Source organism: Mobula hypostoma, chromosome 2, assembly GCF_963921235.1.
Source record: "Mobula hypostoma chromosome 2, sMobHyp1.1, whole genome shotgun sequence".
In the NCBI taxonomy this organism is placed as follows: Eukaryota; Metazoa; Chordata; class Chondrichthyes; order Myliobatiformes; family Myliobatidae; genus Mobula; species Mobula hypostoma.
This window is the reverse complement of record NC_086098.1, coordinates 20,454,006-20,466,806: the sequence shown is the minus strand read 5'-3', so window position 1 is coordinate 20,466,806 and position 12,801 is coordinate 20,454,006. Positions and strand designations below refer to the sequence as shown.

The following is a 12,801-nucleotide window of genomic DNA, read 5'->3' as shown; positions in this document are numbered from 1 at the left end:
GCAGAAGACTGGTTTGGAGGTCTTCTCATAGAACTGATAAAATTACAAGATCTTGTATAATTGGCTTGCCAATCAATGGAAAATCTAACTTATTTTCTTTCACTTCTTTTTTCTGTGTGTGTGAATCTGAAGGCAGCAGCACCACAGTGGTTCAAGAAAACCATTCCCCACTAAGTTCTTAATGGCAAATAGGAACGGACAATGAATGCTGTCCTCATCAGCAATGGCCACATTCTGCAGACGGTATTATTTTAGGAATTGTAGAAATAGCTATATTCTGCTTCTTTCCAACAAAAGTTGTGCTGAGGTTTCACAATTTCACTTACCCCAGCATTGAAATGTTGCCACAACCTACAGACTCTGGAGGTTCAAGGAATCTTCATCTCATGTTCTCCATATTTATTGCTTATTTATTTATTTCTTTTTGCACAATTTGTTGTCTTTTGCACATTGGTTGAACGCTCAAGTTGGTGTGATCTTTTATCGACTCTATTATGGATTTATTGTATGCCTGCAAGAAAAATGAACCTCAGAGTCGTATATGGTGACATATAGAAACATAGAAAATCTACAGGCTACTGGAGAGACTTTAAACTAGAATGGTTGGGGGGTGGGAATCAAATTGAAGAAACTAGGAGAGAGGAGGTTAGTTCACAAATAGAGAAAGCTAGTAGACAGTGTGTGAGGGAGGATAGGCAGGGGACAGAGAACGAGAGCACTCAGTCCAAAGATGTAGAGGAGAAGGAAGAAAAAGACAACAAAGTTGTTTGCACCATTAGGGATAAACAGAGAGTAAGAGGTGGAGAGTTTCTTAAATGCATCTATTTTAATGCTAGGAGCATTGTAAGAAAGGTGGACGAGCTTAGAGCATGGATTGATACCTGGAAATATGATGTTGCAGCTATTAGTGAAACATGGTTGCAGGAGGGGTGTGATTGGCAACTAAATATTCCTGGATTTTGTTGCTTCAAGTGTGATAGAATCGGAGGGTTAAGATGGGGAGGTGTTGCATTGCTTGTCAGGATAGACAAGCTTTGGCAGGATAGATTAGAGGACTCGTCTAGGGAGGCTATTTGGGTGGAATTGAGGAATGGGAAAGGTGTAGTAACATTTATAGGGGTGTATTATAGACCACCTAATGGGGAGCAAGAATTATAGGAGTAAATTTGTAAGAAGATAGCAGATATTTGTAGTAAGCACAAGGTTGTCATTGTGGGAGATTTTAATTTTCCACACATAGACTGGGAAACCCATTCTGTAAAAGGGCTGGATGGTTTGGAGTTTGTCAAATGTGTGCAAGATAGTTTTTTGCAGCAATACATAGAGGTACCAACTACAGAAGGGGCAGTGTTGGACCTCCTATTAGGGAATGAGATAGGTCAGGTGACAGAGGTATGTGTTGGGGAGCACTTCGGGTCCTGTGATCACAATGCCATTAGTTTCAATATAATTATGGAGAAGGACGGGACTGGACCCAGGGTTGAGATTTTTGATTGAAGAAAAGCTAACTTTAAGGAGATGCGAAAAGATTTAGAAGGAGTGGATTGGGACAATTTGTTTTATGGGAAAGATGTAATAGAGAAATGGAGGTCATTTAAAGGTGAAATTTTGAGGGTACAGAATCTTTATGTTCCTGTTAGGTTGAAAGGAAAAGTAAAAAGTTTGAGAGAACCATGGTTTTCAAGGGATATTGGAAACTTGGTTCGGAAAAAGAGGGAGATCTACAATAAATATAGGCAGCTTGGATTAAATGAGGTGCTCAAGGAATATAAAGAATGTAAAAAGAATCTTAAGAAAGAAATTAGAAAAGCTAAAAGAAGATATGAGGGTGCTTTGGCAAGTAAGGTGAAAATAAATCCAAAGGGTTTCTACAGTTATATTAATTGCAAAAGGATAGTGAGGGATAAAATTGGTCGCTTAGAGAATCAGAGTGGACTGCTATGTGTGGAGCAAAAAGAGATGAGGAAGATTTTAAACAATTTCTTTTCTTCGGTATTCACTAAGGAGAAGGATATTGAATTGTGTAAGGTAAGGGAAACAAGTAGAGTAGTTATGGAAACTATGATGATTAAAGAAGAGGAAGTACTGGAGCTTTTAAGGAATATAAAAGTGGATAAGTCTCCGGGTCCTGACAGGATATTCCCTAGGACCTTGAGGGAAGTTAGTGTGGAAATAGAAAGGGCTCTGACAGAAATATTTCAAATGTCATTAGAAACGGGGATGATGCTGGAGGATTGGCGTATTGCTCATGTTGTTCCATTGTTTAAAAACGAATTGTCAGCCTGTGAGTTTGACGTCAGTGGTGGGTAAATTGATGGAAGGTACTCTTAGAGATGATATATATAATTATCTGGATAGATAGGGTCTGATTAGGAACAGTCAACATGGATTTGTGCATGGAAAGTCATGTTTGACAAATCCTACTGAATTTTTTGAAGAGGATACTAGGAAAGTTGACGAGGGTAAAGCGGTGGATGTTGTCTATATGGACTTCAGTAAGGCCTTTGACAAGGTTCTACATGGAAGGTTAGTTAGGAAGGTTCAATCCTTGGGTATTAATATTGAAGCAGTAAAATGGATTCAGCAGTGGCTGGATGGGAGACACCAGAGAGTAGTGGTGGATAACTGTTTGTCAGATTGGAGGCCGGTGTCTAGTGGTGTGCCTCAGGGATCTGTACTGGGTCCAATGTTGTTTGTCATATATATTAATGATCTGGATGATGGGATGGTAAATTGGATTAGTAAGTATGCAGATGATACTAAGATAGGTGGAGTTATGGATAATGAAGTAGATTTTCAAAGCTTGCAGAGAGATTTAGGCCAGTTAGAAGAGTGGGCTGAGAGCTGGCAGATGGAGTTTAATGCTGATAAATGTGAGGTGCTACATTTTGGTAGGACTAGTCGAAATAGGACGTACATGGTAAATGGTAGGGCATTGAAGAATGCAGTAGAACAGAGGGATCTAGGAATAATGGTGCATAGTCCCCTGAAGGTGGAATCTCATGTGGATAGGGTAGTGAAGAAAGCTTTTGGTATGCTGGCCTTTATAAATCAGAGCATTGAATATAGGAGTTGGGATGTAATGTTGAAATTGTACAAGGCATTGGTAAGGCCAAATTTGGAGTATTGTGTACAGTTCTGGTCACCGAATTATAGGAAAGATTGAGAGAGTACAGAGAAGTTTTACTAGAATGTTACCTGTGTTTCATCACCTAAGTTACAGAGAGGTTGAACAAGTTAGAGCTTCATTCTTTGGAGTGTAGAAGGTTGAGGGGGGACTTGATAGAGGTATTTAAAATATGAGGGGGATAGATAGAGTTAACATGGATAGGCTTTTTCCATTGAGAGTGGGGGAGATTCAAACAAGAGGACATGAGTTGAGAGTTAAAGGGCAAAAGTTTAGGGGTAACATGAGGGGGAACTTCTTTACTCAGAGAGTGGTAGCTGTGTGGAACGAGCTTCCAGCAGAAGTGGTTGAGGCAGGTTTGTTGTCATTTAAAGTTAAATTGGATAGCTATATGGACAGGAAAAGAATGGAGGGTTATGGGCTGAGTGCAGGTCGGTGGGACTAGGTGAGAGTAAGAGCTCGGCACGGACTAGAAGGGCCGAGATGTCCTGTTTCCGTGCTGTAATTGTTATATGGTTATATAGCAGAATACAGGCCCTTCAGCCCACAATGCTGTGCCGAACATGTACTTACTTTAAAAATTACCTAGGGTTACCCATAGCCCTTTATTTTTTTAAGCTCCATTACCTATCCAGGAGTCTCTTTAAAAACCCTATCATTACCGCCTCCTCCACCGCTATCGGCAGCCCATTCCATGCACTCACCACTCTCTGCGTAAAAAACTTACCCCTGACATCTCCTCTGTACCTACTTCCATGCAGCTTAAAATTATGAGGATAATAAATTTATTTTGAACTTTGAATTTTGTTTAAAAGAAATAGTCAAAGGTATGTTGTTTTTGGCATCCGTTAGTCTCATGAGACCATGGATTTGTGCCTTGGAAAATTTTAAAGTGTTTAAAGATAAGTTACAACTGAGATTAACCTGAACTATGAATGATTGAATAAATTCTGAATATAAATCATTAGTTGAAAAATCGACAGTAAGTTATTCTGTTTCCCCAGATTGAAAGATAATCCAAATCCAGTTAAAGATTTAGGAAAGTAATTCTTCAGGAATGTATCATAAGTTTTACGGCCTTACTGTTCTGAATTTCTGAATCATTTATAGTCATTGGGATGAAGTGCTTTGATGATCTTTTAGATTGTCTATCTAGTCTGTAGCATATATTTTCAAAAAAAGCATAGATAGTTGCTACATCAAAAGACACATTTGCACCTAATGTAGATATCCTTAAGTCTATTGAGTCCTATTATGAATCAACAATCAGCAGCCTCTTCACCTTACATCGGGGACTTTCCACTTTATTTGACTCCCTTGTCCACCCTAACACTGTTCAGCATCCCAAATAGTCCTTCCAGATACAGGTGACTCTTCACCTTTGAGTCTTTTGGGATCATCTATGGTATCCGGTACTTCTGGTGTGGCCTCCTGTACATCTCCTTGAGACCTAATGCAGATTGGTGGACTGCTTTGTCAAGCACCTTTTTCCTGTCCATTGCAAAAGGCAGGAGCTCCCAGTGGCCACTTTCCATTCCCATTCCGACACGTTTGTCCACAGCTTCTTCTACTGCCGTGATGAGGCCAAACCTAAGTTCGAGGAGCAACACTTCATATCCCATCTGGATAGCCTCCAATCTGATGGTATGACCATCAACTTCTCCAACCACTGGTAATTTCTACACCCTTTTGTCTTCTCTCTTCTTTTTCCATTCTAGTTATGCTCTCACCCTTTTCTTTTCCTCACCTGCCCGTCACTTCCTTCTGGTTCGCCTTCTCCTTGCATTTCATTCATAGTCCATTATCCTCTCCTATCATATTTCACCTTCTTTGGCCTTCTATCTCTTCCACTTATCTCCTTCCAGATTCCTACTTCATCACCTCACCCCTTCACCTGTCAGGCAACATCTATGAAAAGGAATAAAGAGTCAATATCTCAAGCTGAGACCCTTCATCAGGATTGGAAAGGAAGGGGGCAGCAGCCAGAGTAAGAAGGTGGGGGGAGGGGATGGAGTACAAGCTGGTAAGTGATGGGTGAGACCTGGTAAGGAACGCAGTAACATCACCCCAGGTAAATTTTCACGGAAACATTACCCATTGCTAATTATCTGTGGACTTTTGACATCAGAATTTGGGGATTATGATGCGTCAACGTGGAAAGGTGAAAGTTCTGTAAGAGTTTCATATAAAAGAGACTTTCCCTCAGTGCAATAACCTACTACTTGAACAACTAATTGCATTACAAATAATAAGTAGGCAAACTGTATCTATTCTTCTCCGGCAAATCAAAAGTTAGTCTGGCTTCTATTTGTTTACATTTCTAACCTTTGGGGAATTGTATAATATTGTTGATATATGTTTTGGATGCTGAAAAACTGACATGAACAAAAACTACGTACCATTTGTTTAATATTGTCATTTAAATGATGGATATCTGCTTTTACTGGAAAATATTTTGGTCAGTAGATAGGAGGTTTGAATAAATTGTAAAATTGCTAATTTTATTACTTTTTTCAGTGCTACCAGCAATAAGACAACTTGATTAAAACATCCAGTCAAGAAATTTAGATCTGGATTTTACATAAAACTGCTAGCGGGGGTACTATTTCTTTTCAAAAACATTTGTTACTGCTTTTTATAAAAAATCTTCTTTTCGTTTGAAAGGGGTTGAAGATAATATTTGACTTACATCCTACAGAATGCCTCAAATTTTAAAAATATGTTTTATTTCAGTTAAATAATAGTCTGTGAAGGTAATTTTTACGAAGGGTTTTTAACCTAAAAATTAACTTTGATTTTCCTCCCGAAGACACAGACTAATATATTGGGTATTTCCAGCATTTTCTGCTTCTGTTGTTTGTTTTTGCATCTGCATTTATTTCAAATTTTCTACGTTTGTTTGTTGTGAATTAACATCTTGTGTCTTTCTTTAAACTTTAGCTCTTGCTGAATTACTGGAGAAAGTTGTTGAGTATTGCTCTAGTAACCCACCTGAGTGCTTCTTCAAACCTTACGAAAGTGAGTTATTTCTGTCTCTTACCCAAATTAAATACAAAAAAACATAAAATTTACTTTTCCCTTGAATTACTAGAATTGCTTGAAATGTAAGTACTTTATTGTGCTTATGTAGATTTTCCTTTCAAAGATAGACTGTTGAAAATGTTTAATGTAACATTGTAGAGAATTCCTTCTGGGAATGGTAATTAGGGATTTAGTTTGTATAGCAGGATTTAAAATATGGATTTGGAAAATGCTGTATAAAGCTCCAGGGTTGATGGGTTTAAGTGGTATGTCAATGCATAATTAAAATGCACTTGACTTTTAGAGAAAAATTTGAAGGTTCGGGAACCTTTCCAAAATTAGTATTGTTATTCCAGCTGCCTTTATTATAAGTATGTGAATTGCTTATATTGGTCTTTTTTGTAAATTTGGAAAAGACAACTCCCAGGCCGTTTCTGTGAAAAAATCGCTGAAAAAATATTCCTTTCAAATTCTTTGACCAGTTTTCTGTGAAGGTGATACAGTGGCATGCAAAAGTTTGGGCACCCCGGTCAAAATATCTGTTACTGTGAATAGTTAAGCGAGTAAAAGATGAACTGATTTCCGAAAGGCATAAAGTTAAAGATGAGATATTTCTTTAATATTTTAAGCAAGAAAACTTTTTTATTTCCATCTTTTACAGTTTCAAAATACCAAAAAAGGAAAAGGGTCTGAAGCAAAAGTTTGGGCACCCTTCATGGTCAGTACTTAATAACACCCCCTTTAGCAAGTATCGCAGCTTGTAAATGCTTTTTGTAGCCAGCTAAGAGTCTTTCATTTCTTGTTTGGGGTATTTTCGCCCATTCTTCCTTGCAAAAGGCTTCTAGTTTTGTGTGATTCTTGGGCTGTCTTTCATGTACTGCTCTTTTGAGGTCTATCCACAGATTCTCGATGATGTTTCGGTCAGGGGACTGTGAGAGCCATGGCAAACCCTTCAGCTTGTGCCTCTTGAGTTCTATTCCAAAGGTTCAAAGGAATATCTAAACAAGCCTGATGCACTTTGGAAACAAGTCCTGTGGACTGATGAAGTTAAAATAGAACTTTTTGGCTGCAATGAGCAATGTTTGGAGAAACAAGGGTGCAGAATTTCATGAAAAGAACCCCTCTCCAACTGTTAAGCATCGGGGTGAATCGATCATGCTTTCGGCTTGTGTTGCAGCCAGTGGCATGGGGAACATTTACTGGTAGAGGGAAGAATGAATTCAATTAAATACCAGCAAATTCTGGAAACAAACATCACACCATCTGTAAAAAGGCCGAAGATGAAAAAAGGATAGCTTCTACAACAGGATAATGATCCTAAACACACCTCAAAATCCACAATGGGCTACCTCAAGAGACGCAAGCTGAAGGTTTTGCCATAGACCTCGCAGTCCCCTGACCTAAACATCATCGAGAATCTGTGGATAGACCTCAAAAGAGCAGTGCATGCAAGACAGCCCAAAAATCTCACAGAACTAGAAGCCTTCTGCAAGGAAGAATAGGCACAATTCCCCCAAACAAGAATCGAAAGACTCTTAGCTGGCTACAAAAGTGTTTACAAGCTGTGATACTTGCCAAAGGGGGTGTTACTAAGTACTGACCATGCAGGGTGCCAAAACTTTTGCTTTGGGCCCTTTTCCTTTTTCGTTATTTTGAAACTGTGAAAGATGGAAATGAAAAAGTTTTCTTGCTTAAAATATTAAAGAAATATCTCATCTTTAACTTTATGCCTTTTAGAAATCAGTTCATCTTTTACTCGCTTAGCTATTCACAGTAACAGAAATTTTGACCGGGGTGTCCAAACTTTTGCAAGCCACTGTACGTATTCTTTATTTTATGGGTTGTGGATGATGCTGAACATTTGCTTTCTATTGTTTTCTCTTAAAAAGATGGCAGTGGACCTGCTTTAATCCTCCTGATGAAAATTTCACAGTGCACTGGCTGTAAGTTCCAGTTTCAAACCCAGCAGTGGTTAAGAAAAGATGATATATTCCCAAGTCAGATATTTTTTGACTTGGAGGAGAAATTGCAGGTAGAGGTATTTTCATGCACCTTGTTCATTCTGTGTCCTGAAAGTCCTGGCTTTAGGAGATGTTAATTGAGAAGACCTGACAAATTGGTGCAGTGCATTTTGTAGTTGGTACATACTGTGATCACAGTGTATTGGTGGTAAAGAAAGTGAATGTTTCAAATCTGGTATGGCTAACAATTAAATATACTACTTTGTCCGTAACATTAAGGTTTTTGAATTGTTGGAATTTCAATCATTAAGCAAGTGATGAATATTCTTATACTTCCCTGTCTTGTAAGTTGTTGATAGTGGAATAACTTTTGGAAGTCTGCTAGGGAAGCCCCTCTCCATATTCTAACTAGCCTCGTCTTGGACCAGAATTTAAATCACTAGTCCAGGAAAGTTGTAGATCAATATTTAAAAAGGGTGGCATAATAGAATAGCAACCAGCGTAATGCTTTACAGCACTGGTGATCAGCAATCAGGGTTCAATTCCCACTGCTGTCTGTAAGGAGTTTGTACGTTCTTTTGGTGACTGCCTAAGTTTTCTGCAGTTGCTCCGGTTTCCTTCCACATTCCAAAGGCTACAGGTTAGAGTTATAAGTTGTGGGCAAGCTGTGTTGACGCTGGAAGCTTGGCAACATTTGCAGGGTGCTGCCCCCATATCCTTGGACTGTGTTGGTCATTGATGCAAACAACGCATTTCACTGTATGTTTTGATGTTTCAGCAAGTATATGTAACAATAAAGTTAATCTTTAAATTCTTTGGGGTGCAGTGGGATTTTTTTAAAATCATGACATTATTGTTGAATATTGAAGATAGATGGTTAGATTCTCTTTTATTGTAAATGTAAATGCGATTATTAAATGTTATAAATGAATGATAAATAAGTTGTCACAATTTTATAGATTATTTGTTAAGTACTTTAGCTTGCATTTCTGAAGGTATTTCCCTATCCTGTTAGCAGTAAGTATTGCATGCAGTGTTTTCATGATGTACAGTAAACCTCCCGTGCACCCTCTCCAGTAGAATTATATCCTGTAATAACTCAAATTAAGTGTGCAGTACTTGGTCTGTAGTTATTGTGTATGGTTGCAGTATAAGCTCACTGCTCACATATTCTTTGCCACAGCTAATAGAGGATTTGGTTTATTGACCATCCTATTGACCTATCCTTTAAGCACTTACATACATTTCAAGAGCCTTCTGTTCCTTAACATCTCTCACTATCTTTTCATTTAATTGTATATTCACTTCCCTGACTGAACTACGTGAATGGATTCCTTATATTTCCATGGTTTCAGTTCCAAAAATTGTGCAGATAGAATCTCCTTTTAACAAGACAAATATAAAATATTCTGCTCTTATTTGCAAGAAGGGAATTGAAAAGATTTAAATTGAGAAGTATATGTACATAATTCATGCATGACTTGGAATATCACATGAAAACTATTTGAATTTGAGTTTTTCAAACTTCCCTCTCAATGCATCAATGATCTTAATTATAAGAACCTGATTTATATGGCGGTGAGGACTAAGAATCTATTTCAGATCCCTATCGACTCAGCAAGTCTTGTGGTGATGGTTGCAAAAATTCTTCAATAGACCTAAATTCCTTCAACGAGGGAGAAATAGACATAAATCCTAGCAGAACTGTAGGCTTTATGAATTCTCTTGCTTCCAAGCAACATAGTAACACTCATCATCAAAGCTTATAGATGAAAAGTGACCATATGATTTAAGATGCAATGTATCCTGAATGCCTTTACCTATATATATTATATAGGACCCTAGGTCTTGTTTTGAATATTAAAAAAGACCAGCCGCTTATTGAGCCTCCATAAAAGTTGACGATATCACCCTTGAAAATGTAGACCACTTTCTCTACCATGGCAGAATTCTCTCATCAAAAGCAGACATCAATTCAGAGATCAACCATTGCCTGAGTATTGCTAGTGGTGCCTATGGAAGATTAAGGAAAGAGCCTTTGAAGACCATGACCTACATTTGATCTATACAATAGTCATCCTTCCTGTATGGAGGAAGGATTGCTGTATGGAGTTGAATCATGGGCCACTTAGAGTAAACATCTGAAAACACTGAAACAATACCACCAAAAAGCCTTACAAAAGATTTTGAGGATCAGCTGGAACAACATACTGGAGGAGTCCAACATGAACAGCATTTCCAGCATGATAAAGCAACACCAGCTCCGATGTTATGTTCTGCCTAACTCAGTTCTCTTCAAACAGATCATTTACTCCTAGTTCAGCAAGCCCCTGATGGGCAAAGGAAATGCTTGAAAGTAACATCAAAATCAGCCTGAAGAAACTTAACACGACATCTAAGAACTGGGAAGGCATTGCACTCAGTAGATGAACTTGGAGGAAATCTGTTCAAGAGAGAGCTGTGCTACATGAGAGTGACCTCCAGTGTGCCATAGAGAACAAGAGGCGTTTGCAAAAGGGGAGACTGAACAACCAAAAGACCCAACTACTAACCAGAGCCTCCACTTACCCATAACCACTCTGTACTGAAATATTTGGATCCTGGTCAGCCTTTGCAGCAGGAGTTCCCAACCTTTTTTATCGACCCCTACCATTAGCTGAGGGGTCTGTGGACCCCAGGTTGCCAACCCCTGCTCAACAGCCACCAATAGACAACCTCTTAGGAGAAAATCATACTCAACTTCAGTGATCACACTGCTACATGATTTAGATATAACTGGTACACAGCAAATGACTTAGTGGGAGATGAAGAGGGATGAAAATTAGGGTGAAAGAAAGTAGTATAAGGTTTTCAAAACTGCTGTTGAAACGTGCATTTCACAAGCCTATAAACAGATCACAAAAATGTAGTGTGATAATAAATATTTTAATTTGTCAATTTTTTCATAAAATGAGTAATGATCCTCAAGGAGAAAAATGTTTGACCATGAAAAGGCTAGAAGCAATGCATATGCTGAATAGCCAGTTACAATAGGCTAACATTACTGTTACTATGTTCTGGAATTGATTAATTTTGAAACAAAATTCCCAAACAGTAGCAAATAAATTAGTGATTGCACAGTCTGCATCTGCCTATCTGTAATTTTACGGAATTCAAGCTTTTCAAATTGTGATATTTGGTTTGTATTTTGATAAAAATGTTGTCCTTTCATTTTCAGGATGTGATTTTTTGAAATTAGCTGAGTACGATATGATCAAAAGTTTCTTATTGCCACATGAAAAAATCCTGAATAGTAATAATTTATACAGACCTTAGTTGTTGTAACTGCATCATAATTAATTAATAAATTAATAATTTTAGCTAGATTGGAATTTAGATGGTCTGAACAGAAATTATTGGCAAATAACCTTGAATTGACAGGATTAAAGTATCATTAGGATACTAGTAATCAAAATTATCCTGCCTTGTATTTCACTATTGCTGTTCACTTTATTGATGTTAAAAATTCTTCTCAAAGTAAATTCCAAGTGAGGAGAGGAATACATTTCAACGTGAGACTCATTTATAACTGTTCAAAATCCATGTCACTAAAAGTAAAGTGAGTTTTCGTTTACTATTGGATTTTTTTTCATGAAAGCAAAATTACCTTTTTGCAAAGCTGTGGCTGCATGTGGAGTTGATATGAAAACCTGATTGTTTGTCCTTTGATCTATGAGGCAAGAAATAAGAACATAATGAAAAGAAAAGATTGGCTTCCTTCCAAGAATGACAATTCAACCTCTTTTCCCATCTCTATAAATTCAGTTTCAATAAACATAAATCTGGTTCTTCAAATCTGACCAGAATGGAACAGCAAAAAATCTCAGTGGGTAACGCTTCAGGAATTTTGTTTTCATTCCATTCGCTTTAATTTCAGTGAAATGTTTGATCCTGAGTAAAACAGTAAGCCTCTAGTTTTTGTGTGTTATTATTTTTATAACTAATTTTAATGTATAACATGAACTAATAGTCATGACCACATTGATTACCTATAATTGTTATCATTTTTTAATGTTCCTTGAAATCATGTGTTTAATGATGACCTCTGGTAGTGTGCTGACAACATTTATCAGTCCAACTATTCTGTAGTTTTCCTTTTTCTCTTCCTTTATAATTGTTGGGATTTATCAGTTTTTGTCCTTGTAGTTTCTCTGGTACTTTGCCTATAGCACTATTCATTTATTTCTTTTTATTTTCAGTGAAGATCAATGTGACATACAGTACCTGTAACTTTCTCAGATTTGTCTTTATTCTATAACATTACTTGTCCTGTTATTGGCTCTAATGCTTCCATTCTTCCTGTAAGGTTATTGCAATCTTTTTTTTTTAAATATTTACCAGTTTATTCTTATTATTTATTAGAATGATTTACTTGAATGATTACTGGTATAAAACATTCAGCTATAAGCTTGGAGAAGCCAAAGATGTGGTTCTTGTAACACAACAATATTGAGAAGATTTGGTACATGGGTACAAGATATTGGCTGATCACTTCTAGGCAGTTCATACATTTATAGTTTTGGCTCAACTGTGAGGAAGTGCAAACTCCCATGAAAGAAAAGTTGTGAATTCAGTGCCTAGCAGGACCAATGGAAGCAGAATCAGTTTGTGTTTTCGAAAGAAAATTGAATAGGTAATTAAGGAAATAATTGG

At 37.4% G+C, this 12,801-nt stretch overlaps 1 protein-coding gene across 2 annotated transcripts in view; it reads left to right on the top strand.

The window, feature by feature from the left end:
• The window catches only part of tbc1d32 (TBC1 domain family, member 32), a 241,005-nt gene that overhangs the window by 179,984 nt on the left and 48,220 nt on the right, over window positions 1-12,801 (top strand). For both annotated transcript variants that reach the window (XM_063033919.1, XM_063033913.1), the window contains one exon: window positions 6,068-6,145. In XM_063033919.1, coding sequence (XP_062889989.1) covers window positions 6,068-6,145 — 78 coding nt within the window. The remainder of the gene's footprint in view (window positions 1-6,067; window positions 6,146-12,801) is intronic.